At 31.7% G+C, this 19,705-nt stretch overlaps 1 protein-coding gene across 1 annotated transcript in view; it reads left to right on the top strand.

The window, feature by feature from the left end:
• LOC126885265 (GTP-binding protein REM 1) overlaps window positions 1-19,705 on the top strand; it is a 779,234-nt gene that overhangs the window by 719,745 nt on the left and 39,784 nt on the right. The window contains exon 4 of the mRNA XM_050651752.1: window positions 4,013-4,095. Coding sequence (XP_050507709.1) covers window positions 4,013-4,095 — 83 coding nt within the window. The remainder of the gene's footprint in view (window positions 1-4,012; window positions 4,096-19,705) is intronic.

The following is a 19,705-nucleotide window of genomic DNA, read 5'->3' as shown; positions in this document are numbered from 1 at the left end:
AGAGTAGGGGTTGTGTGATAGCTAATTTGAAAGGTTATTTAATTCTCTATTCAGTAATATAAACATTAACATAATTATTTATACAGGGTGTACAATTTTTTTTTTTCTTTTTGTCTAAATTAATTTATTAAAAAATTTTTTTTGTACACCCTGTATAAATAATTATGTTAATGTTTATATTACTGAATAGAGAATTAAATAACCTTTCAAATGAGCAATCACACAATTCCTACTCTCATTTAAAAAAATCATCGATTACGTCACCACGCCCAGACGGTGACGTCACTAGTATTATATTTATGCCAAAAAGACCTAATTTAGGAATAAAAATCGACCTGTCTGAGGATTTCTCTTCAAATTTGCCCATTCTCGAGATAATGAATTTATGCAAACTCAAACGTCCTCACTTATACTACATTGTCACGCCCGCTTGATTAACAATTAAAAAACAAAGGGGTTTTCGATATTGTATTGCAAAAAACTCTTCGGGATTTCATCAATCAATGTTTAAAGAATATCTACCTACCTTGGCAATATTGAAATTTTTAGTTAAATGTCCGATTTAGGGTTAAAAATGGCCGATTTCGCAATTTTCGAAATTTATAATCGCTTATATAACAAAAACTATTAACCTAAGAGAAAAATCACTAAAGACCTTTAATGTTTGGAATGATTTAAAAAAACCTAAAAAAACTTTGTTCGATGTCAAAAAACAATTTTAGGAATAACCCCTAATCTTTCCCCTCGCCTGGCAAGGTCTTATGCTCTTCAGAATCGCCTGTCATTGTACACATTTCTTCTAAATGACCTACTCAAACACATACTTAAATTTAAACTTTACAGGATAATGTTTATTTTTCCCCTAAACTGTGCACTTTTCGATTCACCTGGTAGATACACGTGCACGGCTGACGCCTGCCAGGTCATGGTTTTTAGCCTTGGTGTGCTATGAATTATCACTATACAAATTTCAAGCCTTACAGGAAGACCGTTAGTCGGAGGGTTCACTAGCTCTTAGACTATAAAATGCGGTTTAACATTGTGATGGCTTTTCTACTTGACGTATTTCTCTCTCTTATGGCTTTGACTAGTGTTTCGTCGAGCGAAATAGTGATACCTAGATACTTGTAGTCGCGGCATAGCTTAACGGCGTCTAGTCAGACAAACTTTGATGTATGGGAACACTGAAACAGGGGAAGTTTTAATTGTGGAACGTGATTTTAATTGTTGAACGTCATCCTAACAAGTTTATGATTGTGAAAACTAGCAGGCTGTTTTTAAGTTTATTCAATAGCAAACTTTCTTTAATATATGAAAAACGTTTGTCCAAAAAATATGTTATGCATTTTAAAAAGTACGACACGTAGAACATGTCAAATGACAGAAATTTTGTTGCTGGTAAATAGTAATCTGATTTTTACATGAGAGTTTAATGAAAGGGTAACAAATCAATTGGAAGTTCTCTCCGACACAATACATGGAGCATTTTCGTAGTCTGACGTTCAAAATCTGTAACCTATTCCACAATTAAAACTTCCCCTGTACCACTGTTCCCGTACATCAAAGTTTGTCTGACTAGACGCCGTTGCTATTAACAAATTTTCAGCTTGTTATTAATAAACTTTTTTTTTGGTACACGGGATCCAGGCCTAGATCTTTTTGTTCTCCTCCAATGCACAAGTATTCGGTTTTCTTTTTGTTTACTTCTAGACCCCATATATCATACTTTTCAATTAATTTTCGTGCAATATAGTTTAAATCGTCATAATCTTGAGCCATTATTACTTGATTGTCTGCAAAGTTATGAGTATCTTACCATAGTGTTGGTGAGTGGTATCCCCATTGTTCTACATTTTTGTTTCCATCGTGTTTATCGATTCCAAAAACTCGCGAGTAATCTGTTTGCATCAATTTAGTGTCGAGAACACTCGAAACTCCAGATGACGTGTCTTAGCAGTAGCCATGGGCACCAGGTGCTCCGGTTCTGATGACGTATTCCTGCTTGGCAGCCCAAAAACTCCCGAGTAACAAAATCTTGGCCTTAATATACTGATGTTGATATGTTTATGCACTTTTGGATCCATTTTTTGCACTATAAATGCAATTATACGTTTCCGCCCATTTTTCTATTTTGGACTTTTCTCCTGACGTCATCCCGTACACAATGAAAAAAGTTGCAAGTCGATAAATTGTGTATTTAAAAATCGATTTATTTTTTCCTAAAGGCCCTGGTCTATTAGACCAGGGCGCATCTGTAAAAATATTAGTACATTTGGACGTTGAGAGGTGACTCAAATTTGTTTGCAGAAATTGCTTGAAAATAAATCAAATAATAATATTTGAGTTATCCTCCCTCTCAAAAAGGTCCGGAACATTGTTTAAATAATCAAAATGTCAAAAAATTAAGGAAAAATTCGATTTTTTTGTTGGTTTTTTGATTATAACTTTAAAAGTGTTCATTTCCGAGAAAAGTTGTACTAACATAAAAGTTGCGTAATTAAATTTACAATATAGAATTGGTTAAAAATTAAAAAAATAGTCACCCTTGTTGCAAAATAGCAATAATTGTGAAAAAAACATACAAAAACAAGTATTCGCATTTTACGTTTTTCAACCACTTATGCTACACTTAGGACCTTCATATCTCACCCTGAGAAATTTTATGATACAGTAAAACAATACTTTAAATTTAATTAAGATCGGTTTAACAGATTTTGCAAAATAAATTTTGCAATCCAGCTTTCGTAAAAAAATTCATTTTTTCTAAATGATACAGGAATGAAAATAAAGCAGATAGCAAGTTGAAAATTTTTTTGCATATATAAGTGTACTGTACCTTTCATTTGCAATTTTGCAAAATTAAAATCGATTAACACCACGGCGTCAGGAATTTTTTTAAATAAACCTTAATTATTGGTGCTACGCGCAGGACAGCGGATAGTTTGCTCTGATTGGGCATTCCAATGACCTTTTATAATGATTGATACATTTTAATTTTTATCACATTTCGATATAAATAAATAAATTTGTTTATTGCAAAATAAAAACATAACTCTATCCTTTAAAATAACACTTTTATTAGCAAAAACTTTCTTTGTTCATATATTTTAACTTAAATAATAATTTTTTTTAAACATATGCAATTGTTTAAACAATATTTCACAAACAATAATAAAAATAGTTTGACTTTTGTGGAATTAAAATATTAAAATACAACAAAATATAGAGTAAGATAATAATATATTAGATAATGATTGGAAGAAATTTTGGTGGAAATCAACTTGTGTGAATAGAACACCGCTGTCCTACGCGTAGCACCAAAAATTATTGTTTATTTCAAAAATTTTCTGACGCCGTGGTAATTAATCCATTTTAATTTTGAAAATTGCAAATGAAAGGTACAGTACACTTCTATAAGCAAAAAAAATTTCAACTTGCTATCTGCTTTATTTTCAGTCCTTTAACATTTTGAAAAAATGAATTTTTTTTGCGAAAGCTGGATTGCAAAATTTATTTTGCAAAATCTATTGAACCGATCTTAATGAAATTTACAGTATTGTTTTACTGTATCATGAAGTTTTTCTGGGTGAAATATGAAGGTCCTAAGTGTAGCATAAATGGTTGAAAAACGTAAAATGCGAATACTTGTTTTTGTATGGGTTTTTCGCAATTATTGCTATTTTGCAACTAGGGTGACTATTTTTTAAATTTTTAAACAATTCTATGTTGTAGGAAATTTAATTACACAACTTTTATGTCAGTACAACTTTTCTCGGAAATGAATGCTTTTAAAGTTATAATCAAAAAACGAAAAAAAATCGAATTTTTCCTTCAATTTTTGACATTTTGATTATTTAAACAATGTTCCGGACCTTTTTGAGAGGGAGGATAACTCAAATATTATTATTTGATTTAGTTTCAAGCAATTTCTGCAAAAAAAAATTGAGTCACCTCTCAACGTCTATCTCAAAACAGATGCGCCCTGGACTATATCAATATCTTATGTTTGCAGATCTGCGGGGAGCTCAAACGGTGTCCATTATGCTAAACGGAGAAGAATCCGAATTAACATTTCAAAACACAGGGACGTTAAAGGTAAGTTATTATTATTTTATTTTAATTTATTCATTCATTTTCATTACTGAATCGATGACAGTGATTATTAGGTTCTCACTTTTCAATAAAAGACGCCCAAAGAAAATTATTCGACGGTAAAATTTGATGTCGCAGGAGAAAAAGGAGAAATTTATTGGAAAAATTTATTTTGTGTGGGATTCTTTAAAGAAATGAAATCGTTTGACACTTATATGTTTTATTCCTCACAAAGAATTACTGAAAAGGGACGAACAGAAATGTGACAATAACTTTCGATCATAAAATGCCAAATTTGTTATATTGTGCATGCATTAGGAATAAAATATGTCTCTTATTACAAATTAAAACACACAAGATTACTCAGGAAAAGAACTGAAAATAAAATCGGGGTATATACAGATTCTAAAATCGAAATGTTGTTCTGAAGCTATTTTCTTGTGGCATTTTTATAATCAAGTATATTCAAATGGGAAATAAGCCACAATTTTACCTAAAAATGATTTTATTAACGTTTCGACGCCCAAGTCGGGTGTCGTTGTCAAAATACAAAATAATACTAAATAAACAAAAATGTTGTTGCTTAGTAAAAAATTCTTCTAATAATTCATTTAATCTGACTCATTTATATCGGCAATTCAGACACGTATTATACATTTTAAAGTAGACTACTTTAAAATGATATTGCCAATATTGATGAGTTGCGTTCCTGGAACGACTTTACTAAAAGATAGTTCATTCGATTACATGAAATCAATCCTAACTTAAGAATATCCGCCACAAAAAATCATAGCATGTGATCTGTCTTTAAAAAGACAACCAAATGCAACGGTGGCACTGAAATTCTCGCGTTAGAGATTCCATAGTAAATCACGAGGGAAAACCAGGAAAAACCTCTTAACTTAAACGTCAAGACCATTAGACGTTAGAGTAAATGAACATCAGTCTTATATAAAAAAACAGAGAATTTGATAGATCTCAAATATGTCAACACGCATGGGATAATGAACATAGAGTTCAGTGGAGAGATTCAAGTATAGTCCTAAAAGAAGCAGATAGTAAAAAGAGAAAAATCAAAGAAGCGGCTCTAATTATGCTAAATGAAACCAATTGTGTCGCAAATTCCTCGGTAGAATGCAGTAGGATGTGGTTACCCATATTAAAGGAGGAAGTCAATAGAAAGAAAATACCACAATTAGTAAATCAGTAACATATCGAGTTAGTGCATATTTAGTATTTTAGTATTATTTAAAATTTAAAATATCAAGTCAGAATTTGGTATTGGTTTTGAGAGTAAACTAAATGTAAACCCAAATACTTGCGATGTCGGGATAGTATCACGAGGTTTTTCCTCTAACGCGAATCTCTAACGCGAGAATTTCAGTGCCACCGTTGCATTTGGTTGTCTTTTTAAAGACAGATCACATGCTATGATTTTTTGTGGCGGATATTCTTAAGTTAGGATTGATTTCATGTAATCGAATGAACTATCTTTTAGTAAAGTCGTCCCAGGAACGCAACTCATCAATATTGGCAATATCATTTTAAAATCGTCTACTTTAAAATGTATAATACGTGTCTGAATTGCCGATATAAATGAGTCATATTAAATAAATTATTAGAAGAATTTTTTACTAAGCAACAACATTTTTGTTTATTTAGTATTATTTTGTATTTTGACAACGACACCCGACTTGGGCGTCGAAACGTTAATAAATCATTTTTAGGTAAAATTGTGGCTTATTTCCCATTTGAATATACATACTTGATTCTAAAATCGAAGATGTGAAGATCGTAATATTTAATATGGCATTGAATATCTATCTGTGAAATTTTACCGACTGAGAGCTTATTTTATTCTGGCTGAAACAAACATTCATTCTATCAGTTCATGAATATGAAGAACCGCTTAATTCTCATTACGATTGACTCGTAAAAAATATATTTCTTTATTAAATTAGGAATTTTTTGCTGATTTACTGATACAGAATACCTGTACTGTAACCTGTGGTTTTCTGCTTTTGTCCATCACTTTCTAAAATACCCAGCCATAACATCTGACGTCGATCATGTCTGTATTCATATTTGCCTTTAATTTAACTTTTATAATTCACCTTGTCAGGTTGAATATTTTCGCTCTCATATGTTGTCCAAGTCAATAATGTAGCTTATTATCTTAATGGGAATTGTCCACAATCTCAGTTGAAAATTCCTTTTTTATGAAAATTATGGTTTCCAATAATTTCCCATAATGGAAAAATATGGTTTTATGAAAATTAAATACCCATCAAAAATAGTAAATAATATTAAAATTTTTTAGCATTCGAATATTATTAAATAATGTAACGTTCATCGATTATTAGAAGATTCCGAATTAACCACACCAAACTTACTCAGGGTTTCTTGATGTCCTCAGAAACTCGTCCAACTTGCCTCCATTGCAATGTTTTCCTGACTGTGAAACACATTCTATCCGACTGTAATTCATTCAACAACCTGTATACATCACTTGATATGAAACCTACTGTTAAATAAATGCTCAATAACCCTTCTTCTTCTTCTTTTTTCTTTTAGCCCATTTCTATCCAACTTTGGACATAGGCCTTCCCCAAATCTTTCCATTTACGTCTGTCCTTGGCTGCGCTTTTCCAGTTAGTTCCTGCAGCTTTTACAATATCGTCCTTCCATCTCATCTGAGGTCTTCCTCTTCCTCTTCTTTCTGTCCACGGTCTCCAGTTTTGTATTTCAGCATTCCATCTTTTATCTTCCTGTCTCGCATTGTGGCCCGCAAATCTCCATTTTAACCCTGTTATATTCAGTTACATTTTTTACTTTTGTTTTCTCTCTTATCCATTTGTTTGATTGTCTGTCTTGTAGTTTCATTCCCAACATGGATCTTTTCATTTTTCTCTGAGTTATTTCAATTTTGTTTATGTTGGCCTTTGTTAATGTCCATGTTTCTGAGCCATACGTCAGAACAGGAAGGATGCACCGGTCAAATACACGGGTTTTTAGGTACTGTTGTATCTTTGTGCTTTTTAGTATCCATCTTAACTTTCCAAATGCTGCCCACGCCAATCGGATTCTTCTCTGTACTTCAATCAGGGGTGGCCCGTCGGGGTAGGCAAGGTAGGCGCTGCCTAACCTCTTCAAATGTACAATACAATAATAAATTATTTATTAATATAAATTACTTATTTCAAAATTGTAATTTATAAATTTTGACACAATACGTAAGTACCTATCTAAAATAAAAAAAGCTACTTTTTAATTTCTCTTCGAAGTTGTAATTATTGTACGCTCCTCGTAGTAGTACTCACTTCTATTATTATCGCACTACCCTATGGTCAGGCACTTTAAAATCCGCCTAACCTAAAGAACAGAACAGAATGATATGCGTCTCTCATTCTTACGCTAAGCACAGCACTGTCTGTGGCTTGTCTAGCCCTAGTGGACGAGAATTTCCGGGAACTTTTTGGGGCTAGGTTAGGCTATATTTTTTTGCGCCTTCGGCAATGGTTGTCCCGAGCTGCATCTCGGGATAGCCAATTGTATGTTTTAGGATCCCGACTACAAATACTGAAAAAACTAAAAGTGCGAATTTTGTCATGAAATTTGGTACGTGGGATTAGAATAATATCTGGAACAACTTTTTCAAATAACTTTTTCCGATATCTTTAACGCGAAGCAAAATATCGAAAATTCGCCCTGTTTGTAGATTCGCAGTAGATAGCGTTTAAAATTTAAATTTGAGTTGACTATGACTATCTTAAAAAATGTAAACCATCACACTTGCTTGACTGCAAAATTTTAAATCTGTATTTATTTTGATAGCCGCAATATAGGGGTGTCTTCATCTTAAATGCGACACACTGTGTATATAGGTATACGAGTATATAATATGTAGTGTATAGTAGAGTATGGAGTATATATAAAGGTATATTTGTCGCCTACCCGCATACTGAGGTCACGAGCCGCCACTGACTTCAATACTTTGGTTCTCTTTATTAGCTTTGATTATTTGACCTAGGTATATACATATATTCGTCAACAACCTGTCGTTTGTATTTGTCATGATTTTGGTTTCAATCATGTTCATTTTTAATCCTATCTTCTCCGATGCGTGTGCTAGTTGAGTCAGCATTGTGGCTAGTTCTTCTTGGTTGGTTGTAACAAGGACAACATCATCGCAATATCGGAGGTGATTGAGATTTTTCCCGTTTATGTTGATACCCATGTCTTCCCATTCCAGTTCTTTAAAGACGTCTTCCAAAGCTAAGGTGAAGAGTTTTGGGGATATTACATCTCCTTGTCTTACGCCTCTACGTATTTCTATGGGATTAGTTTTGTTTGTTTTATTTTCCCATTCGACTGTCATAGTTGCTGTTTTATAAATGTTATGTAAGAGTTGCCTGTACCTGGAGTCTATTCTGCTGTTATTTAGAGCTTTCTCTATCGCCCATATATCGACACTATCGAACGCTTTTTCATAGTCTACAAAGGCTAAACATAAATCTAGGTTGTATTCGTTTGCCTTCTCTATCAATATTTTCATAGTGAGGAGATGATCTATGGTACTAAACCCTTTTCTGAAACCTGCTTGTTCAACTGGCTGATAACTGTCCATTTTATTTGTTAGTCTATTGGTTATAATTTTAAAAAATAGTTTGTACATTTGTTAGAGTAGTGAGATAGGTCTGTAGTTTTTTAAGTCTCTTTTGTCTCCTTTTTTGAATAGCAGTATTGTAATACTCTCATTCCCGTCGTGAGGTATTTCTGCCTTGTGTAGACATAGATTAAATAGGAGTTTTAGCTCCTCTACACTAGCTTGGTTACCTTCCTTAAGCATTTCAGCAAGGATACCATCTGGACCGGCAACTGTTATTTTTCATTTGAGATAGGGCAGTTTCGATTTCATGGACGTCTATATCGGGTAGAATTTCAGAGTTGACATTTTTAATTCTTCTTTTTAGATTTTCTTTTGAGTTATTATCAGGCTCCTGTTTTGTGTCATATAATTCGCTATAGAAGGATTCTACTATATTTGTTATTTTCCTTGAGTCGCTTTGCTCCTCTCCATTTTTGTTTTAAAGTGATATTATGACGTTTTTTCCTAGTGATGGCTTTAGACATTTTACTCCGCGATACCTTTCTATTACTTTCTCTACTTCTGTTTCATTATATTTTCTGATGTCTACCGTTACCTTCCTTTTAATGGTTTTGTTTAATTCTTTATATTCTGTGCTGTATCTACTGTTTGTTGCTAGAAGTTGTTGTCTTCTTTCCATAAGTTTTTTCGTTTCTCTGCTTATTTTGTTGTCTCTTTGTTTTGTTTTCTTAGCAACCTTTATTCCTGCTTGTATAAGGTTATTCTTTAATGTAGTGTTAATCGCATTAATGTCTGTTGTATAACTTAATATTCGGTTTTCCTTAATGATTTCTCTGAACGCTTCGCCATTTTCTTTTAATTTTTGTTGGTCTATTATTGGTTGTTTCTTAAATCTTCTATTTCTTTCTCTTTGCTGGTCAATGCATACAGAGATCAACAACCCTACAGAGATAAAATTAAAACTATATCGTTTTTAAAAACCGCTCAGCTCTACAAGAAGATTTAATATCATAGGCATTAGTTAAAGTTATATAATTTATATATATATAAAACATTTTTGAGTTTCGGTGGGTTGGAGTCAATAAAAAGGGGCTGTTAGAATACTATTTTTTATTACTCGAGCTTTCGAATGTGTTTACATTCATTTTCAAGAGCTAAAAAGTAACTGATAAAGTGGAAACAAAGATCATGTAAAAATATAACTCACCAGATAAATCTAGATTGGTTATTAAAACTTGCTAACATTAATATATATAAATAAGAGGAAAACTATTAATATCCATAAAATGAATTCTTCCCAGACTGCATAATATAAATTAATGGCCAAAAGATTTAAATTTTTTTTTTGAAATGAATTTTGAATTTGTATGATCGGTAAATTGGAAAAAAATTTTAATACAAAAAGTCAATGTCAGTGAAAAAATCAGCCTACATCGACAAGTAGCTAAAAGTAATTTATTTAAATATATTATAACGTGATGATTTGTTAAAAAAAAAGAAAGAAGAAATAAATAAGTAGAGAAAAAAATATTTTAGTAGTTTACAGAAGTACAAAAGAAATGTAATAAGGATGTGAAAAAGTGAAATATTTATGGTGCTCTAAATATTATTTAAAATTATAAGGAAATGATGTAATTATAAATTTTGCTTAAATTTTGAATTTCTGATCTTTTATTTAAACTATGATCACTTCTACTAATAGATACCATTTCCAAAAAAGTCCTTTTGAATTTATTACCTTCATTGCACAAAATTTTTATGTTGTCAAAATCCATGATATGATCTTTGTCAATCACATGCTCTGCCAAAGCACAAGACGGTTTTTTGATTCGGCAATCACTTTTGTGGGAAATTACGCGACTAGATAAATTCCTGCCAGTCTCACCAATATATACAGCCTCACACTGAGTGCAACTAATGCCGTATACTACATTAGTTTTCTCTAATTTTTCTATAGGCATTTCTATAATTTCTCTAATGTAGTATACGGCATTAGTTGCACTCAGTGTGAGGCTGTATATATTGGTGAGACTGGCAGGAATTTATCTAGTCACGTAATTTCCCACAAAAGTGATTGCCGAATCAAAAAACCGTCTTGTGCTTTGGCAGAGCATGTGATTGACAAAGATCATATCATGGATTTTGACAACATAAAAATTTTGTGCAATGAAGGTAATAAATTCAAAAGGACTTTTTTGGAAATGGTATCTATTAGTAGAAGTGATCATAGTTTAAATAAAAGATCAGAAATTCAAAATTTAAGCAAAATTTATAATTACATAATTTCCTTATAATTTTAAATAATATTTAGAGCACCATAAATATTTCACTTTTTTCACATCCTTATTACATTTCTTTTGTACTTCTGTAAACTACTAAAATATTTTTTTCTCTACTTATTTATTTCTTCTTTCTTTTTTTTTTAACAAATCATCACGTTATTCGCGGTGTGCAAGTACTTGGAAAGGGAAACGAGAAACGACCCTGCGCGAGTCGCGGAGAAATATTGCAACTATCTTAAATAATTCATATTGTCAATTGAAATTGTCAAATTGACGTATATTTCATACCTTCTGTCAATGAAGCAGAAAAATTATATATTGCTCCAAAATATTGATATGATATGCAATTATTATATAAAGGTAAATTTAATTAATTGTATTTTGCTTGCAGTACTGCATTTTAATAACTAATTTTATTTACTACATGTTGATGTTTTCATAACATAACCTGAATCTTATTTTTTCTTCTTATTATTTGTTTGGACTATGGCCTTGACAATTATCCAGTAACCAGGACTAATATAATTGGCCAATATAATTAAAAGTGCGAATAATAGTACAGAGCGTAGAAATAGGGGTCGCTTTGCCGAACTTGCACGGTCCCAATAATATATTTAAATAAATTACTTTTAGCTACTTGTCGATGTAGGCTGATTTTTTCACTGACATTGACTTTTTGTATTAAAATTTTTTTCCAATTTACCGATCATACAAATTCAAAATTCATTTCAAAAAAAATTTAAATCTTTTGGCCATTAATTTATATTATGCAGTCTGGGAAGAATTCATTTTATGGATATTAATAGTTTTCCTCTTATTTATATGTATTAATGTTAGCAAGTTTTAATAACCAATCTAGATTTATCTGGTGAGTTATATTTTTACATGATCTTTGTTTCCACTTTATCAGTTACTTTTTAGCTCTTGAAAATGAATGTAAACACATTCGAAAGCTCGAGTAATAAAAAATAGTATTCTAACAGCCTCTTTTTATTGACTCCAACCCACCGAAACTCAAAAGTGTTTTTTATAAACAAGTCAACAAAGTACTTCTTTTTTCTTTACATTTAGTAGAAGAATATATATATATATATATATATATATATATATATATATATATATATATATATATATATATATATATATGTTTTCGTTATTTGATAATGTATATAATGTTAGTGTTCTTGTACCAATGGCCATAGTTGTCGAGGTACTTTATGTAAATAAAAAAAATTGTTAAAAAAGGTGTAAATCTTAGTTTTGATTATAGACAAATATTTTTGATTTCATAGATACGGATCTTGTTTTATTCTATTTCTTTAGGATCTTCTCCTTTTTACTGGCATTTATTCTCTCCTTCGTGATGTGTTAAGGAGTTCAGACTCATATACTCAGATTAATAGTCTCCTGTTTTAAACCGCATAACACGGCTTTGGGATTATAGCAAGGTAGTCTGCTATGTCTAGGGCCTACGGTATACATACTCTGGGCTAATTAGCAAAATACAAGGAAAAGTTATTTACCAGCAATTTTATTTTGCTGGAATCGAATCTTATTATTGTATGTATTAATAATATAGGTATGCAAAGTCCGCAGATAGTGTGCTTCTTTTTTTTATAAACAAAATGGCGCCCGAAAATCGTGTTTTTTTGAATTTTTGCTCTATAACTCCCAAGATTTTAACTTTACACCAAAAATACTCAAATAAAAATTCACCGCAATTAAATTCTGCATAGAGACGTGTTTTCCCCGATTCACTTCGAAGAAAACTTTCCCCGGAAAAAGCGGGTTTTTCCAACAAAATCTTTAATTTTCAACTAAAATTTTAGATAAGTAATTGTAAATCAATAATTAAATTACTTGGTAGTGTAAAATCACTTTTCGTAGATATTATAATTCCAGAAGCAGATGGAAATTGAATGAACAGTTTAGCAACAATTGAATTGTTAATTAAAAATTTACGGTCGCTATAATAACGATAATAATTATGATTAATAAGAATAACTATAATTTTTTCATAAAAAGACACTATACCTATCTCATGTACTTTACTGAATTGAAATTGGACTATTTAAGAGGCCTCAGGAATATTTTAAAATTATAAACAATTTTTTGGCTTATAAACAAATAGAATATCTCGGTAAGTATTAAACTAAATTAAATTGTGAAAACGGTATTCGAAAAACAGCAGCAGGACGCTTCTTTTAAAAGAAAAAAAATTTAATTATGACGAGTGGTTCCTGAGATACAACCGGTCAAAGTTGACCGGAAGTTACGGCAAAAATATAAACAATAGGATCATAATTTTTAAACCATCGCCTTTTTATTTTTGTCCTCTTTCTCCACACCAATTTTCATATCTTTAAAATACTTATAATATATATTATTATAATAAAAACTATCAATAATACGTGTGCAAATTGCCAAAAATAGCAAAATTCCAATCAAAAATTAGGTTGGAGAAAATATAACCCTCAAAGTTCAAAATCGGTATACGTTAAAAAAATGCATTTTCTCGGCTTTCCATGGAGCAATTTCCTTCATTCTTTTTTTGTTCCCTAATAACTCGAGTAGAGTCATCGAACTAACGTATTATTAAATGTCAAACTTGCTTTTGTTTTGTTAGAATAGATTAATTTATTTATAAGAACAGAAAACTACATATTTTTTCCAGTTGTAAGCTTTTTTTAGATAAACTTACTACAAGTGTACCTTTTAAAGTTAAAAACATAAATATTCTCATTTGAAAGTTGTATAATTATTTAAACAATTTTTATTTAAACAAATTAAAATTTTGTTATAATAAATAAATTAATTTATTATAACAAAACAAAAGCAAGTTTGACATTTAATGATGCATTAGTTCGATGGCTCTACTCGAGTTACTTGGGAACAAAAAAATAATGAAGGAAATTGCTCCATGGAAAGCCGAGAAAATGCATTTTTTTAACGATTTTGAACTTTAAGGGTTACATTTTCTCCAACCTAATTTTTGATTTGAATTTTGCTATTTTTGACAATTTTCACACGTATTATCGATAGTTTTTATTATAATAATATATGTTATGAGTATTTTAAGGATATGAAAATTGGTGTGGAGAAAGAGGACAAAAATAAAAAGGTGATGGTTTAAAAATTATGATCCTATTGTTTATATCTTTGTCGTAAATTCCGGTCAAATGTGACCAGTTGTATCTCAGGAACTACTCATCATAATTAAACGTTTTTTCTTTTAAAAGAAGCGTTTTGCCTCTGTTTTTCGAATACCGTTTTTACAATTTAATTTGGTTTAATATTTCCCGAGATATTATATTTGTTTATAAGCCAAAAAATTCTTTATAATTTTAAAGTATTCCTGAGGCCGCTTAAATTGTCCAATTTCAATTCTGTAAAGTACATGAGATAGGTATAGTCTTTTTATAAAAAAATTATAGTTATTCTTATTAATCATAATTATTATCGTTATTATAGCGACCGTAAATTTTTAATTAACAATTCAATTGTTGGTAAACTGTTCATTCAATTTCCATCGACTTCTGGAATTATAATCTATACGAAAAGGGCTTTTACATTACCAAGTTATTTAATTATTGATTAACAATTACTTATCTAAAACTTTAGTTGAAAATTAAAGATTTTGTTGGAAAAACCCGCTTTTTCCGGAAAAAGTTTTCGTCTAAGTAAATCGTAAAAAACACGTCTCTATGCAGAATTTAATTGCGGTGAATTTTTATTTGAGTATTTTTGGTGTAAAGTTAAAATCTTTGGAGTTATAGAGCAAAAACTGAAAAAAAAACACGATTTTCTGGCGCCATTTTGTTTATAAAAAAAGTAGCACACTATCTGCGGACTTTGCATACCTATATTATTAATATATACAATCATTAAATTCGATTCCAGCAATAAAATTGCTGGTAAATAACTTTTCCCAAAAATAGTCTATTCTCCGATAATCAGCCCAGACTAACAAGGAAGGTAACAGGGGCAGTGCTACGCTTCAACCGGTTATTATTGGTTTTACCTGTGGTTTTACGGTGGTTTTACCCAACGTACTCACTTATATTCAGGCAGAGTCGACCTGGGCCTATAGACATTTTTTAAAATGTCTAGCTGTTCTCGCCGACGCTGGATTTCGAACCCTGGCCTACCTGCGTGGAAGTCAGGACCTCGATTTTTGACCCTTCGCATCGTTATCGATCATTCGCTATCTGTACACTAAACAAATACGAAGCGAATACGTTCGACAACGAAGCAAAGGGTCAAAAATCGAGGTCCAGACTTCCTACCTCCTAAACTATCCTACCTCCTAAGCTCTCCTAAGCTACTCAGATTGATACTAGTCTTAAAACTTACACCAGAACACTATGAAACTTGGTACAATTCGGTCTTTTTTTTATTTTGCTCAAGCAATTCGAATCACTGTGAACTAGGACGCAAACAGCTATCGAAAATATAATCTATCTCACACCGCAGCTTACCTATAGCGCTTTTCATTCACATGCACGCGTAACTCTTTTGATTACTTGGCAGGTAAAAAATCTCACAAAAAAAAACTATCTTTTTTAGATTACTTATTTTAATATTAAAAAATACTCTGTCAAAATAGCAATTGCACCTCCCTGTCCGGAAAGAAAGTGCATATAGCTACACATCTATACGCTCTGAGCTTCGCTGGTGTCGCTCCTAGCGGATTACTAATGCAACTTTCACCGGTAATTTTTAAATTTATTATTTAATTGTTATCGCTTAATATTTACAACGCAAAAAAGTAATTAAATTGTAATCGATTTTTTTTAGATTTTGCTAATCATTTTGACGTTCTATTGATGAAATATTAATTTCTTACTTCGGATACTTTCACAATTATCGTGTAGATTGCGCTAAGATTAATAGATTAATTTATAATTACATATTACGGAACATTAAAAAACTTAAATTCAGTATTTAAAACGTAAGTATATTTAAGGTAAAAATATATACCACAGCTTTGACCAACCAATATTTTTTATAATTAATGTTTTTAATTTTAATTTTAAATTAATCACTTTGACATTTATGTCAAATTTCCAGTAAACGTTTACAGACTTGTCACTACTGGCGCTCGCGAATTTTTTAATATCCCCTCTACGTACGAGATCACAGCGTATAGTTGTATATTTTGTACTGGTTAATAGTATGTATTCGCGGTGTGCAAGTACTTGGAAGGGATCCGAGAAACCATCATGCGCGAATAGCGGAGAAATATTGCAACTCTCTTAAATAATTCATATTGTCAATTGAAATTGTCAAATTGACGTACATTTTATACCTATTGTCATTGAAGAAGAAAAATTATATATTGCTCCACAATATTGATATGATATGCAATTATTATATAAAGGTAAACTTAACTAATTGTATTTTGCTTGCAGTACTGCATTTTAATAACAATTTTATTTACTACATACAATTGTTTACGTTTTAATAACATAACCTGAATCTTATTTTTTCTTCTTATTTTTTTTTGGACTATGGCCTTGACAATTATCCAGTAACCAGGACTAATATAATTGGCCAATATAATTAAAAGTGCGAATAAAGTTGCAGAGCGTAGAAATAGGTGTCGCTTTGCCGAACTTGCACGGTCCCAGTAGATTCAGATGCAATCCCCTGAAGTTCAGCATGCACTCCCTGAAAATAATCCCTCACAGTTAGTTAAAATCCCTCACAAATCGCCTGGCTGGTTTATTTTCTTTTATATTTGAATATTTAAATTTACTTTAAAGTCGCCTTAAAGATATGTTTTTAATATCAATTTTTACCCTTTTTTTAAATTTGGGATTTTTGGGGAAAATGACCGCTACCCTTCACCTAGACAGACATTTTTGAATTAGATTATCGTGGAAGAGTTACCTGAAAAATTTTCAGATTGCCTAAAATACCTACCCAAAAATGTCTAACAGCTCTCGGACCAATAGCAACTTTGTATCAACAGAGCACAACAAAAGCCCTAAAGAAGGAGAAAAAATTCGTGTCTAAAAATGTTTAACACCTTTGGCCTCTCTGACAGAGCAATTTATACAACTTTTGAAAAAACAGACCTAAACACAGGCGTTCTGAAAATAAAAAAATGAAAAGAAATTGGAGACGAGCATGGAAACGATCGGAAGCGTTAAGAACTCGTGAATAGTGCCTAAGTTCACATAGAAAAAATTCCAAGGATTCCGAGTCATTATTGCAGGTCTAAAACTTCACGAGAGTATATTGGTGGTGGCAAATACATCTCTGGACTTCACAGGGATTACCTGAAAAAAGGAAGGAGACAATCCTTCCAAAAGTCGGCTACAGCAAATACACAGCTATTTTTCAATGAGATAGCCTAAGTTTCTACACATTCAAAAAGGACCAATGCAAAGTTTACATATTTCGAAAAAACAGACGTAAACACAGGTAGGCTAAATGAAGAAATGTGAGATGAAACACGAAAATGATCTGAAGTTGGATGAAGAACTTGTAAATCACATAGAAAAGATTTTCCAAGGATTCAAAGGATCATTGTAGGTCTACAATTTTAAGGGAGTATATACGTAGTAAAAAAATCCATCTCCGAACTTCACAGAGATTACTTCGAGAAGTAAACTTATTAAGTAAGAAACGAGCAAGACAAACCTTCCAAAAGTCACCCCGTGCTAATACAGAGCTATCTTTCGATCAGACAGTCTAAGTTTCTACAAATCCAAAAAGAGCAAAGCGAATTTTATCAAAATAATCGTGTGGAATATGAAAATCATATTTTGGAAAAAGACTTGTCCAGGCAAGAAAAGGCGAATCATAAACACCTAATTCAAAGCACTTCATACAGTGCTTCCTTGTCCGCAAAGAGAGGATTCATTATTTTATTACATATCTAAACTAGCCGTTTATAATTTTAAGATTGCGGAATTGAAGGATGACAAAATTGTGCAATACTACACCTGGGATGAATCAGAAGGAAACGAGGGGCCAGAAAAATTACAAGCTGTGTGCTCAAATATTTGCGTTGCTTTAATGGCAAAGCTGAATGCGTTTGACGTATTCTTTTATAGTAACAAATGTTGCGGGGCGCAAAAAAACGCCTAGGTACATGATGGTGACATACAAATACGCGGTTACAACATCGACAACCATATAAAATGAATTACGCATCAATTTCTGATTAAAGGCCATAGCGGACCAATATACTTGCTATCCCAGTATGTAATGGCAATGAAAACTGCTACGTTATCAAGTGCATGAATTGAGTCCTAACTAGTCCTTCAATATAAAAGCACTGAAGGTCTCCCAAGTAAATTTACTCACGGATATTCGAATGATTAAAATAATGAAAGACGATGACGCGTATAGATTAAAACATCGCACGGGTCGCACGTTTAGGAGGAGGTGAAGAAAAGAAATAACAGAAACAAAAACAGCATAACACTTCTGATTCCGGCTTACCCTAGAAAACATGCCGTCGAAAATATATCATCTATATCAATAACTAGATGACCAACACCATCTTTTTTAATATAATATACATGAAATATTTTTCTAGAAAAAAATGGTTAGCCAAAAAAAATGCCTACCTCACTAGATTTAGGCGCAAAAGCATCCGCTACTTGGCCTAACATCTTCGTCTGCTATACTGTCATCACTAATCACTATCATCAATGAAATAATTTACATTTACAGTGCTACTTTTGCCTTCTTCTTGTTGTTGTGTTGCTTTCTCCTTTACTAGAGGTTAAAGACTACACTGTCAAATAATGTGTCTCTATCCAATGCGGCTCTAAACAAATACGTTGAATCAAGGCCCGTCCAGTTTCTGATATTTCTAAGCCATCAAATATGGCGCCTACCGGGACCCGTTTTTCTTCAATCGTACCATAGGTGATCAGTTACGCGAGGAGGTATTTTTCGTTTCTCATTATGTGTCCCAGGTAGGTAACTTTTCTGACTTTAATAATTTTTAGCAGTTCCCTATCTATACCTATTGTCCTCAGGACATTTTCGTTCGTTAGTTAGTTAGTTATCTTTATTCCAAAAAATCACAAATTTACAATAAATATAATTTTAACAAAAATATTTGTACAAGAACAATATGTGATTTTAGCCTAAGCGTTGGAACCGTCTAGATCATTAAAATTTATTAAAAAGAATTCATCCAGACTATAAAAAACATATTGACCTAACAATTTTTTAATTTTTTTTTTAAACTTACATATTGAAAGTGCTTTAGTCCCAGTGGGCAAATGGTTGTATACTTTGATACCGGAGTACAATGGACCATTTCGAGTACGTCTATAATTATAATTGTGAAGAATTATATCTTGCCTGCGTGTATTGTGACTGTGTATATCAGAAGGTTTTAACAATTCATGTCGTTTTCTATGTATAAGTAGAGACATCTTATAAATATAAATATTAATGAGCGTCATTATTCCATGATCTTTGAAGAGAGGTCTACATGAAGTTCTATTTGTTAAGTTGAATAGTGCTCGAATTGCTCGTTTTTGAGCCACAAATGTGGATTCTGCTGTGCTAGCCGCGCCCCAAAATTCCACACCATATTGCATAATACTTTGAAATTGAGCAAAATAAACTATTTTTGCCACACAAAAATTTGTATTTTGTCTAATTGCTCTTATGGCATATGTAGCTCTGCTGAGGGTTTTATTAAGTTCAGTTATGTGGTAACTCCAATCAAGTTTGCTGTCTATGTTTA

This window comes from Diabrotica virgifera, chromosome 5 (assembly GCF_917563875.1).
Source record: "Diabrotica virgifera virgifera chromosome 5, PGI_DIABVI_V3a".
NCBI lineage: Eukaryota > Metazoa > Arthropoda > Insecta > Coleoptera > Chrysomelidae > Diabrotica > Diabrotica virgifera.
Note: the sequence above shows the minus strand (reverse complement) of the source record. Positions and strands in the feature narration are given on the sequence as shown.